The sequence below is a fragment of the Acanthaster planci genome, linkage group LG12, assembly GCF_054643075.1.
Source record: "Acanthaster planci isolate LZ-2023a linkage group LG12, COTS_SCS, whole genome shotgun sequence".
NCBI lineage: Eukaryota > Metazoa > Echinodermata > Asteroidea > Valvatida > Acanthasteridae > Acanthaster > Acanthaster planci.
Genome location: NC_141788.1, coordinates 13,414,022 through 13,427,556, shown reverse-complemented (window position 1 = coordinate 13,427,556; position 13,535 = coordinate 13,414,022). Strand labels below are relative to the sequence as shown.

Here is a 13,535-nt window from a genome sequence, read left to right as displayed (position 1 = left end):
TCTCCCCATCTTCTAACGGCCGATTTCCGACAATTTTGGAAACAGCTGAACGCTCCAATTGTTAGTTGTTTCTTCGATCGATAGTCTTTGGCCTCACTGTAAAAGCATATATGTACTATAAAGATTAAAAATCCTTTGCTCTTAAATGAATCTTAATCATTTTGATTGCATCCAACCCCTAAGTCAGTAAAAATTATCCGATAGCGAGGTGTAAATAAAAATAAAAACAGAAGCCTAAACTGCACACATGTTTACACGAAAACAAAACTGATTGCAAGAAAGAAACCCAATTTGAACAAAATTGAAAAACGTATATGAATTCGAACGCGTGTTAATGAAAGGGAACTTGTGTTGCAGAAGTTGGTCCGAAAAACCTTTATCTTATTTAATTGCAAGATGGTAATAAACACCGTCATTTTTGTAATTTCATACAAATACAAATAAAACAGTTCTTGAAAACCTTTGGTATCAACGGCACATTTCCGTGTTGGCTCGCTGAGAAGGAACACAGAAGAAGTTGAACTATCACCACAATAAAAATTGGTGCTGTTGTGCGCATATACACACCAGAGCTGAAGAGAATTCTATAAATTATGTCAAAACCTTTTCACACGCAGAAACGCGTAGGATTGGGGAAAATATCGTCAAAGGGAGAAGTGGTACAAGTAAGCATGCAGGGTCACTCCATCGAAAAGAAAGAAGCCTAAATGAATAATGGCAGCTACATGTACATGTAAAAACCCACCAAAGCGAACCTTTTCATGCTTTTTATGCATGTATACTGTACTAACAAATAAATGTCAGCGAAACACCTTGTTTGAACTCTGAAAAAGCAACGTAGGTCTATTGAGTCAACCTGTACACATGCATGCAAACGTGTATTCTCAAACTGCATTTTATGTGACTTCCTGAGTATGGCAATGCACATAAATAGTATTTCTACTTGGATAAAGTCAAGACTTTTTTCTCCTTCTGGTCTTTCTGCCTCCGACGTAAGAACAACAACAAAGCAATTAGAATATTGCCACACGAGGAAAGATGCGTTGATATTTTGATCAAACATGAAGTTCACAGACTTACATGCTTGTGAAGAAACTGCGCAGACTTTGAACTGGTTAAGTCCCAAAGTTGCGCCTGTACAATTTTCTATTGTCGAAAGTACCTTCCCGTAGATGACGAAATTGATTTTAAAAAAGACGCAAAAACGTCTGAAGATTTCCGCCGGTACATGTTCAGACTAGACCCGGGATTCTCACGTACGTAGGGCAGAAAGGTTACTTCTCTCCGTCAGAAAAAAATTATCTAAGGGACGAATCTCACATCGCACGTACTAAAATGTTTCCACATCTGCCAACCACACCCTGTAGGAGAAAACATCTACCCAGATGTTTAAAAAAATTGACATCAAAAACCTTTTTGACAAACAGCTACTGGGGTTATTTAACTGGAGCAGCGGAGTGCTGCAGAGCTCACCAAAGGTATGGCGGAATTTTGAAACGACATTGTCCCACTGAACAAGCACTATCAGGTATGTATTGTTGTGTACGTCTGTATGATTTCGACTTCAAGGTTCTTTGATATGACAAAAACCAAACCCAAATGAACAAACAACCAATATTTAATTGCTCGGGTTTTGTACCCATGTGAGTTGCATGAATTCTTGCTACTTGCCAAGAGACTGTATACACTCGAAGTCAACCTGTCATGTCAACTGTTTTTTCGTTTCACAGCGTTCTACTTTGTTCTAATGGATTATCAAATACTTATAACCTGCAGTCTTGCAGCTTTTCAAGGGTGAAACAAATGAAATATCTCGCTTCAAAAATACCCGTCAAATAAACAGATAATGGGCACGGAATGAGAAGTGTCAGCCAACCTCACACATCTTTTTGAGAGACACAACAATTTTAGATATTATGGATGCCTTTGCATGCCCGATCGATACTGATGGCCACCTTGAGATCTACGAAGTAAACGGTGCAAAACAAGTTTTTTCGCATTTGAAATTTCGCAAGAGCAGTGTCATGTAGGTTTAGAGGGTTTCCCTCTCCAACCAGCAGTTCATATTTCCTGATCAAACCCAAATCTCACGGGAAACTCCAACTGCGCGAGTGACATAACACATTGTGTTTGGGCTACAGCAAATACCAAGCTCAACTACGTTTTCAAATGGCATGGATCAGACAAGGGGTTTCGACGAACAGGTTGCAGAACGCGACCCTTTCGAACTTTGATAAAGAGCCAGACAGCGTTAAAGGGGACACTGAGGGTTTTTTAAACACGGAAATAAAAACTGGATTCAGTATGTGTCACACAGGACCCATGGCTGTGATATAATACCTCTTCAGATTTATAACAACGTAATTGGTTTTTACAAAATAAATTTTTGAAGATGAAAATTACTGGACCTTACTAATGTATTGAGTTGTGACAGTATTTCGAGCATTTTGCGCTAAAAGTTCCCATTATAAATAATTGCTTTGCAGTATACATTCTTTGCAGATTTCGGTTAATTCACAAATAAAGTAAATGGAGCCACTTCCAAAAGTATTTTATTTGAAGTAATAACATTTTGAGAACGTTGATAAGAGTCTGTTTTTTCAACGCGCAACGTGCCTCCCAAACTAAGTTTAAAATCTCAGAGACCTCATTTAAAGGGATGTCTTGTCTTTAAGTTAAAAATAAAATCTACCGGTCCGACACCTTCTACCAGATGGACAGCTGTTTACTTTCCCCGGGACAATGAGGGCTAGCTCCCTCGGTTCCAATCTAAATCACACGGGATTTGGCAAAGTATTCCTAGCTCTTCATGGTTTTCACCCAACGTACATTTGATCCATGATTTCATCAGCTTTATTTTTGGAAATTTTTTTTGTTCAGCGATTCAAATCAACTGTGAAGTTTCCCATGGATGTAGCAAAACTTCTCCCAAACGACAGTTGATAAAATGACGTTGTCAAAATTGCGTGGATTTTACTTTTCCTCCTTTTCCTTTATTTGGCACACCAACAGTGCCTTTGTCTGATATTGGCCAGACAGATTACATCGGTCGTACGGCTCAAGGCTAAAAGCATTGTCCCACTAGAAGAAAGCCTCCTCAAAGGAGATTTAAAGAGCGTGTGCACAGTAATCTAAAAAAAATCAACCCTTGAAATGTAACCCCTGTTTCTCATTTTTTTTTTCAAAATTTGTGTTGCCATTTTACTGAGAGCTCTGGATCTTGAAGCCTTTGGGTTTTCACGCCACTGTTGTTGAGTTCATCACTGAACAAGTCTCTACATGTCCATCACAAGTCCATCATGAATCATTCAGTCGCAAGTTGCAAACTTATCAAATGAAAATCCATTCATATGATTGTTCACGCCGTCACTTATGACTGGACTTGTGAAAGGACTTGTGGTGGACTCAGAAACAATACTTGTTTCATGATGTATGCTGTATGAATGAGCAAAAGTGTGATGTCATGATTCTGAGCTGAAATTTCAATGTTGCAACGCTTTCAGCGCATAGCGTTAAAGCACAAACAGATCATCCAAAAAGAAGTTTGATTATTTTACTATTGTAATGTTCTGCTTCGTCGGTGATCCATTGATGTGTAAAGTACACGGCAAGGAGCCAACAACCCTTTGTCACAAATGGTTTCAGTGAGCGAGTTTTGAGTCCCTGACCTGAGAACTTGACCAGAAAACTCCTAAACTGAACGGAGTCTTTCCATGACATCACAGAGATAGAGTACCCTCGGTTGTTTTACATATAGGAGTAGAAAATGCACAACTTAAATTCAGTGCCTGGATCCTTTTAAAGAATGGTCAAGAATCCACGGCTGCGTCTGAGTTCTTGGCTTCGTAATGTGCCCGAGCCTCCAGACAGGGCGAGTTCAACAATCGCAAAAATAAATCGCGTTCATTGGACAAAACTCAATTGTGTGCCCAATAGATCACTTCATTTTCGAAGATTCCAGGGCAGGGGAAATGGGTTCGTCTTCAGAAGAATGGAGATTTAGAGGTTCATGAACACAACTGAAAGTTTTCAACAAAAAAAAAGCGACACGAACGTAGCCATAATAAACGAAAGTTGCTGCAAAGTATACACCTTTTTGTTCGGTATGGCACCCTGATAGAAGCATTCTTATTGGACAAAGGTGTGACGCACGTGACCTGAGGCTGAATTTGGAGGCGATCGTGAATTGTGTTACGGACCTGCATTCGTGCATAGTCTGTTTCAGACCTGACACGGGCCGACCCTTCCGTTCACTTATTTTGTCCTGCTCCGTGGTATCTCCCCGCTACAAGTCTCGAGCTCAAACTTGATCCACTGCAATTCACTACATACACTTTAAACATGGTAGCTCTGTTTTTTCAACTGATTGTGGTTTTATCCTTTCAGCTGATCTTTCCTCATGTTCATCTTGTGTATGCTGGTGTCCCTGCTGGCCAAGGATACCTGACAGTAGATAATGCTGGTGACCAGCCACACAAATCACCAGAACAGATCGACAATGTCAAATCAGTATCACCTACCACCGGTCTGATTGCCTCACGCCAAAGTCGGTCTCTTGCGGGCCGTCACGTTGAAGACCTCCCTGACGATGAGTCTCGAAGCCCCGTCCATCCTCAGAAGCCCAACGACTCTAATAAGAACAGGTCCGAGATGAGAAAAGATTTCAGCGAAGATGAAACTTTTAATCCACAACCGTCTGCAACCTCTGATCACTTTGGTAGTGGTAACTCATCCGAATCTTTGTCACCCACGCCGCATCCATCCTCCGTCGTCTCCTCATCGACAAGGGAAGACATTGAGCGGCGTGCTCGCCTGGAAATGCTGAAGCGCACATTTCTTGATCAACTTGGCCTGGTCAAACCGCCCATCGTGACCCGGCCCAAACCTGAAGTGCCTGCAGTCGTGCTCAATCGACTTATGCATGATGCTGAGCGGAACAATCAACGTCCCCACCGATTGACGAACTCACACCCCAGTCAGCTTGTGGTTTTTGCAGACAGGGGTAAGTTTCCCACACTCACTCATGAACCATTATAACTCCATGCCCACCAGTCTTCAAAAGAAGGTTCATGCTTTTGTCTTCCCGTTTGCGTGTGCGTGAATTTTCAGCTGCTGTTATTCCATATGATATTCTGATTATTTCATAGGATTTTTCAATTATGAAGAAGTGCACCTGATTTGAGGAAATAAGCCATGCATTCGATTTGCTTTAAGGGTAATTTACGTGTTAGAAACACGTTTTCATGAAAAGCAGCAAATTCCGTTGATTTTCGTTCGAATTAGCAGCAGAACGTTTCAAATGTTTGTTCAGGAATTCGGATTGGTTCTTGTGCATATAAATGTAGAAACCGAACAGTTATTAGAACCATTAAGTTTGAATTCATTTGAAGGCTGAAATCACTGTGTGCCAATCTGCAATAGCTACTGCAGGACTATCAAATCGAAAAGCATAAATCAAATACAAAAAATTAACATTGTTTCGGCTGGACGGGAAAACGAATTAGAACAAAAACTCGACCAAAATCAATGTTAGTACTACAATTAGAACAATCACATAAGAGGAAAATGACCAGTGAATGAAACATTAACTGAAGCACATTCCAAACGTTGACATGATTTGAAGACAAACTTATGCAACGAGGATTATAGACAGTGTAAAGTGTTTTTGTTTTGTCCTGTTTGTCATTTGTCTGTCCTGGTATGTTAGATTGCTGAGTTTTCTTTGTCTCTCCATAGGTTGGGGTACAAAAGCGTTTTTGCTTAACCTTAAACCTAAATGTCGTCGTCTAATTTATCAAATGTAAAATGATACATTATGTAATGTCGCTCAAGTTAATGGCCATGCACTCAGTACTCAAGTAATGTGAATCATGTTTGCTTATTGTAAAGAATGACAGCATTGAAATAAATGTTTCATTCAATAAAAATCAGACTTTATTGCAATATTCTCCAATTCACAGAAGCAGCCTGGCGACCTGCCAAGTTTAATTCCTTTCCCGTTAAGGTTAAAAAGCAGCTGCCAAGCTTTAAAGTTGGCTGCCAAGCTTAACATTATTTTGAGGGCCATATCGTTTGCCATATTTCACGAGTGATGATACGATACCTTGACCAAAAATAAAGTTTCCCCGAATGTCTTAATTATCATGCTTGTGCGGTCTGGTTGCGTATAAACGATATCAGTTAGCACACACAACATTGTACATGTCGTTTAGGTCATTACATTCCAACAATCACATTGCATGACATGTGAAGAACATGTGAAATAATATAACATGTAAAGCTAGTCTTTAGTGCAGTCGGTGTGATATGAAACCTAGACAGTCCCAATAACGATAAACACTACGTTCACATCGTCCTCTACACACTGCCATGTCATGTGCAATACGTTCTGAACATGATCTAAAATCATGTACAGATATACGCATGCAGCAACCGGTAGAACAACATTTGCTTTCACGAATGTGTTGCGCTGTCCATGTGGACGATAAATTATGACATATTGGAAAATCCAAACCGAAATCCAAGCTGTACTCTGTTTTAGCCATTTACATGAATGATTAGTGAAGGTTGTATTCTGACCAATCACAGCCGTGATTTTATGTCCAACATGCATGCACAAAAGCCCGACATGCGTGCACGCGCGTGTGATGGTGCGCGCGGCTGGTGCATGTAGTGTGGCATTGGAGAAGAGTACGTGCTGAGTGCCCACGTGCACAATGAGCGGGGCTTACTGGATCGCAGGTACAGGTAGTTGTTTTTGACACTTTGGAATCTATTAAGTATATTCCTGAAGGCCTAATCAGAAGATGTGAAAAATTCGACATCACGTCAAAAACTATTTAGAGTGACCCACAGGTCAGAGAAGAATGTTGCATGTTTCAGGTTTCCGTAGCCTACACTCTAAAAAGGCGCTTAGGTCGAATTCGGGCGCCGTGTTCTTGACACGGGTTTCTTGTTCTCGCGCTCGAACGGCGGGAACACGACTCAAGAACACTGTTCTCGGAACAGGATCACACACCACCTCCTCGTCAGGGTTTTACAGGAACACACGGAAAAACTTGTGAGATTTTGATTTTTGAACAGCTGGAAAAAATAGAGAAATTTTTTTGAAAAGTTGGAGACAATAGGAAGTTTTGCCAAATTAACATTATTTATTTTTCACAACACAGAAGTGAATGTTCCCGTTTATATAGAAAAGCATTCAGCCCAGTTGTTTAAGCTTTAACTCTCGAATAATTTACTACGACATGGACGCCGCCATGTTGCTTGTCACTTACCACCACCGATGACCAATTGTACGTTCCCGGCGTTCGAGCGGCCGACCCAAGAACGACAAATCAAGCTGTTCGTGAACATACGAGAACACGCCGCCCGAATTCAGCCTTTGAGTTTAAATACACTTCTGAACACTTTCCCTTTCGCGCTCTCCGAGACAGAATACACACACCGCGGAGAATTGACGCTGTTTTCATGTAGGGCACCGCATGGTAAATCGAATGCTATTGAAAGCATGGTCAGGCACCAGACTATTCCTCATTAACATACGCATCCAAGAATTTTGGACATGTAAATGATCTAATTCCAGGGTGAGAGAAGGTAGCCACGGGGCCACAATGCTCCATACTATAGGAAAGAGGTTGTTTAATGGCAAAAAGAAACAATTCTTAAGCCCAGATAATGGGCTAAAGGCTGTTCCTGCAGTTGTCCGACACAAAGTGACATGGAATTCAATCAAATTGCATAGACAAAAATATCAAATCCACTGGGAAAACCTGTAAAATGACACGGAAGGACGTATTGCTGGTGGTTGCCTGTTCTCAGTTGTGTAAGCTTGGTAATTAATGTTTTTAAAATATCAGATATTAATAAAAGGAGGAAGGGGACGGTGGCGTGTCTAGGTTTTGAGTCCGGGGCACTATTGTTCCTGAATCGATAGCCCATTTTTCCAGCCATAGGAGAACGAATTTACCCTTCCCCATCAAAAGAAGGTGACAACATGGGCGGAGATCCCCAGGGTGGGGGATATACCCCCCCTTTTTGAATTGGGAATTACAAATAGAATACCTCCCCCCACACACACACTTTTCAAGTCACTGACGTTATGCGCACCCGTAGCCTTCCCCTATTGAAGTGGCACCTTGGACACTGTGCCGTGTAACGCTCCGTACAAGCATAGAGCTATACTTGGAGGAACACAAGGATGACCTTTTGACCTTTCAGAAATCATTCCTCCCACATGAGTAGTACCCAGGGTCTAACCAGGATATTGTGCGGCCTCTCGAACAATCAGAAGGCCAGATTTGGCCCCGCGTCACCCTCATTAGCTTAAAATGAGGAACGGGAATTTTCCATTTTCCGCGGGGGTGTAGGTAATTTTAGGAGGGGCTTTGGTGGCATTTTAAAAATAAAGGAACGTACCATTTTAAGTAGGGTTTTGAATTTGATACAAGCTTACGTAGCTAACGTATTAGCTAATACATTTTTCTCTAGAGTAAGATTTTCTTTATGCGTGTATGTACTTACTCACAGGAGTGTACCATTGTAAGAAGGGTTTTGGAGTTGAGTTCTCATTATGTACTGATGACGTATGCGTAAGATTTCCTTCACGCGTGCCTGTAATTACGTGTGTATGTAGGCCTACGGTACGGTACCATATGCAAGTGGCCCATATAAAGTAAGAACATTTGTACATATAGTACGTACATACAGCATGTATACACCTATTAAATGGAATACCACAAAAATCAATAAGAGTACATTTTAAAAATTGAACCAGTAAATACCTAAAAGACCTACCCATTTCCAAACACAAGTGGCCTTGCCTCATGATAGTATATGTACATGTACATCGGTATGACTATCAAATAATAATTCTCAGGTCGGATATTGGCCGGAACTTTTGCACAATATTCCACAGCACGACGAATAAATTTACCTCTTTGCTACGTGTTAAAAATCCCCAACTAACGTCATGCCACCCTCAAGAATTCTTTATTTTATACGATGCTGTATTTTACATTTAGGTTCCACAATAAAGAACAACAGCAATGCTCCGCTCTGACTGAATTTGTAAAACGTGCACATGTACAGGTGGATAAAACCAAAATAGGATACGTTAGAACTTACCGTTTGTGACAGCCGATCCTGGTGAATCCTCACTTCCTCCAACTACTCCTTCCTCCATGCTATGACACGAATCTGCTACTGGCATGTAGTAACGAACCTTTGCGTGCCCTTCATCCGCTCGCAATGAAGATAACGTTGGGCAAACGTTTGAATTCACCGCGAATTTTGGACGGTCCAATCATGTAACTAAACAGGATCGGACTTGTCGGGTTCCAGTTTGTCGTCCATTGATGACTCAGCGTTGTGACGTCACGGGATCCCAATACAAAGACAAGTTTGCCTGTGCAACCACGCACGTACAGTTCATGTACATATACTATCACGAGGCAAGGCCACTTGTGGTTGGAAATGGGTAGGTCTTTTAGGTATTTACTGGTTCAATTTTTAAAATGTACTTTTGTTGATTTTTGTGGTATTCCATTAAAGAGGTGTATACATACTGTATGTATGTACTACTTGCATATGGTACCGTACCGTAGGCCTACATACACACGTAACTACATGCACGCGTGAAGGAAATCTTACGCATACGTCATCAGTACATAATGAGAACTCAACTCCTAAACCCTTCTTACAATGGTGCACTCCTGTGAGTAAGTACATACACGCGTAAAGAAAATCTTACACTAGAGAATAATGTATTCTGCGTTTAATAGCTACGTACTAGAGAACTTGTATCAAATTCAAAACCCTACCTAAAATGGTACGTTTCTGTAATTTTAAATGCCACCACAGCCACTCCTAAAATTACCTACACCCCGCGGAAAATGGAATATTTCCATTCCTCATTTTATACCTTCTGATTGGTCGAGAGGCCGCAAACAATTTGCAAATTATTCTGGTTAGACCCTGGGCACTACTCACATGTGACAAGAAATCTCCGCCTTTGTTTAACAGTTCCGCTGACGCTTGGATTCACCGCTGGGTAGGGAGTGCCCTACGTACAATTTGCTGAGGATGGGGATATTTTACAATACATGTAGTTATTTTCCTCAAACTAAGATGCTAAACGTTATTGTCTTATATAGATACGTCATTGTGATTGTGGAGTAGTTTCCTCAAACAGAAGAATTTCTATTCATGGATAGAGCAACGTGGGTTTGTACTGTTTGACGGGTTAACTTTACTGCTTTTATCTGCAATATATACTGCAATCACATCACGAAATCGCATCTCTTAAATGAATTTGGTTTTAGTTTTGTTTCAAGCAAACGTGCGTTTTCCTTCTCCTTGGTTTGGTTGTATTCGGCATTTTTTCAACAAGAAAAATTAACCAGTCTTGAAAATGTATGTTTCCATGGTATCTGGCTTAAACGGGGCTATAAATTACGTGAAATCTTCACTATTTCAATTGAGTTTCAATTTCTCCCTCATTTTGCGTGATTGGCCTCCTCCCCGTCTGCAAAATAATTATTCTAGAATGATCTATTGTTTCTCACACCAGTGCCAAAATATTTCATTCATAAATACCTTAGTATGGAATTCCATATCTGCCGTCGCAGATGTGTGCCATGGTGGATAGGCCAGTGAGCACAGGTGGTCCAGCATATGAGCACTATTTATGGGACTAACAAAGAAACATTACTGTATAAAAGACTTATGTGTGCCTACGTGCAACTCAAGTCATGTCTAAAGCAGATTTCACGGTAGGAATACCCACCGTCAAAACAGTGTTCAATCAGTTCGTCTCTTATAAAGGTTATTAAGGAATCAAACATTGTAAGTAATTTATTTTATACATTCAGTTCAAAGTTACTCTTGTATTTCCGGTGTATGATATGTTGGGATATCGTGGAAGGACAGACAGGCATGGCGGATCAATCAAACAAGTATGTGAAAAGATCAAGGGTCAAAGTGAAAAATAGCACTGCGAAAGCGTGACAAACAAAGCGACGGGCGACGCGCGACGCACGGGCGACGCACAACAGGCGATGCACGACACGACGGACGAAGCACGACGGGCGACGCACGACGGCAGATACAGTCTCCCTATTCAACAACGTGCAATTTGACTGTGTATTAACACTATTTTGCCCGCTGAGAAGTGAAATGCCCACGGCGTAATTCACGAGCTAGCACCTGGATACGAGACAGTTTAATCGATTCTGATTGGTCAAGAGTCTGTGTGCACGCGGCTCTGAACGGTATTTAGCCGGCTAAAGTAGGCAGCGCCCTCTTTGATGCATCTATACCATTAAGCCTATATAGGTTATTAAATCTCCACGAAATTCCAAGTAGTTGGATATGGATCAAAGATGTTTTGAAAGAAATATGTGCCCAGGGAATGCCACGGAAAGAGCCGAGCCGTAGAACAACAGTGTGCTCACCAAACCTCACGCTTGTGCACCTTTGAACGGCGAACGTTTTTTATGGTATGCCGAATCGTCGAGTAAAATACCTGGTTCTTTTCAGAATCACACAACTCCAAAGAGGTTTAACTTCCAGTTTTAACTTAAGTGGTGTTACAGCAAACATTCTATACTTTGTGTATGTCAATGATGCAAACCTAAAAGTCTCATTCACTGGTCACGTTCAGTCTTTTTCATGCGAGGACATCCGTCCTAGCTCCTCTCCCACCTACTAAGGTCCATCAGGGAACAAAGATTAATGAAACTTTTGGTGCTTGCTTTCATCTGCAGATGAGGTTGACTGTGGTCCTGATGTAGCTGAGGGTACCTGTTTCAGGTTCAGCGTTCCTGAGCAAACGGACAATTCAGTAGTTTTCTCTAGCCACTTGTGGGTCTACATTACTCACGCCCCCGGTGGTGCATCTGTCTTCGTTGGTCGACCCCAGCATCACTATGACAGCAGGAGACGAGTCCTCGCCTCCAGGAAATTGTACTCGCGGGAGGGGTGGGTGGAGCTGGAGATTCCCGTCGATAAGCACAAATGGAACCGACATTACCACTACTTTGAGATCAGTACCAAACCCCCGCAGGCCGGTGGTAATCGTACCGTAGCCATGGAGACGCAACATCGCCCGATGCTGCTGCTGGCCATGGCGAAGGCTGACAGGTCCGGCCGGGTTCCCCGGAGCGTCGGACAGTGCACGACCGGCCAAACCAGTTGCTGTATGAGAGACTTCCTGGTGAACTTTACAGTGATTGGTTGGGATTCCTGGATCGTTCAGCCACTTACCTTCGATGCTCACTACTGCGCAGGGGAGTGTAGCGTTTCTTCTCGTCACTTCCTCAAAGATCACACAGAAATAATCGCTCTCCTCCTGCAGCACCAAGAAGCAGCGAGCGACATGAAGCTGTGCTGTGTAGCAAACGATGTCAGCGACCTTTCTGTGATATACCTAGGCAATGATAACGCAGTGCGTCAGAGGTATATTGACGTTGTAGTGGAAAACTGTGGCTGTCTTTAGCAGCCGTATTCTCTGCAAAAATAGTGTCCTTTTTGTCGGTAGTTGCTTCTTCAAAAGACAAAAGGAAGGGGTTGGAGCACACAACCCTCGATAAACGAAACGGGGCACCGCCTAAAAGTATATAATAAGGAGTATAAAAACAGCTGTCATCTGTTTTTGTAGTTGGTCTTTACTCCTTGAAACCTCAAACTTGACGTATCTTATTTTTTACTTCTTATAGGAGTTATCATTGACCTACAAATAAAAAATTTCTAGGGGATGTGTCTAAATCAGAATTGCCTTAAAAACACTGTCATTTTCCATTTTTAGTGAGTCATTTTGTTTATTTACTGCTGAGGTCTGTTTCCAATACTTACACAAAGCATGGTCTTCGCCACAATGTTTCCCGGTGGGGCAGAGCGCTCAAATAGTTAACTGACAAACAACGGTGGAAAGGAGTCAATTCCGAGGTATTTTTCCATCGGTTTCCCTCTTTGTTTCTTTCCATTTTTCTTTTATTTCTTTTTATTTTTGAATTTGTTTCCTCTAAGGGGCAGCGCCCCTTGCTCTAGCTCTCGATGCTCCTGACACTAAGAGAGAGCTCTAAGGTTCACGTTTGGGGTTATGATCGGATTTATAAATAGTGTTTAGCTCCATTTAAATACAATTTAACTTGACACTTTGAAATGTACTCAGATAACTGATATGCTGATATTTTCTTCGCTGATTGTTAACACGATAGCTGGCAAGAGATTTGTGAAATGAATGGATGACAGCAACACTGTTGTGCCCTTCTGATCTGTTTGGCTTGGAATAATTTAGAAACGCCACAAAGACAGACTCCATCTGTTCCCAATCCCAACTATGAAATTATTATGTATTTTGCATTGAAGAAAAGCCATTTGCGTAAACACTACAAACAAAACATTACATTTAGTAACGAAATAAGCATACAAATACAAGTGACAAGAAGATATTTTTTCATGCTTTTGTTATTTACTAGATAGCTTCATAATACTAGCACCTAATAAATGTAACTCTGGTAGTACATATAAATTGA

The 13,535-nt window shown here is 41.4% G+C and overlaps 2 protein-coding genes across 8 annotated transcripts in view; one reads left to right on the top strand and one right to left on the bottom strand.

Annotated features, from left to right (window-relative positions):
* LOC110987212 (protein dawdle-like) overlaps positions 1–9,367 on the bottom strand; it is a 24,440-nt gene extending 15,073 nt beyond the window's left edge. For 4 of the 7 annotated variants that reach the window (XM_087143914.1, XM_087143916.1, XM_087143918.1 and 1 more), the window contains exon 1: positions 9,127–9,367. The gene's annotated coding sequence lies outside the window, so the exon portion shown is untranslated. Of the gene's footprint in view, positions 1–7,277; positions 7,621–9,126 lie in introns of those variants that run through there. The other 3 variants (XM_087143915.1, XM_087143917.1, XM_087143919.1) reach the window with 2 other exon arrangements.
* On the top strand, positions 4,149–13,535 carry LOC110987211 (inhibin beta E chain-like). Its single transcript, XM_022249740.2, has 2 exons — positions 4,149–5,002; positions 11,766–13,535. The coding sequence occupies exons 1-2, from the start codon at positions 4,342–4,344 to the stop codon at positions 12,494–12,496; spliced, it is 1,392 nt and encodes a 463-aa protein (XP_022105432.2). The 5' UTR covers positions 4,149–4,341; the 3' UTR covers positions 12,497–13,535.

What these genes read in the sequence shown, in the direction of transcription:
- LOC110987211 (XM_022249740.2), top strand. Translation starts at nt 4,342, where the DNA reads ATGGTAGCTCTGTTTTTTCAACTGATTGTGGTTTTATCCTTTCAGCTG. An exon ending in TGTGGTTTTTGCAGACAGGG is followed by an intron (nt 5,003 to 11,765) that starts GTAAGTTTCCCA and finishes TTTCATCTGCAG; the next exon opens with ATGAGGTTGACTGTGGTCCT.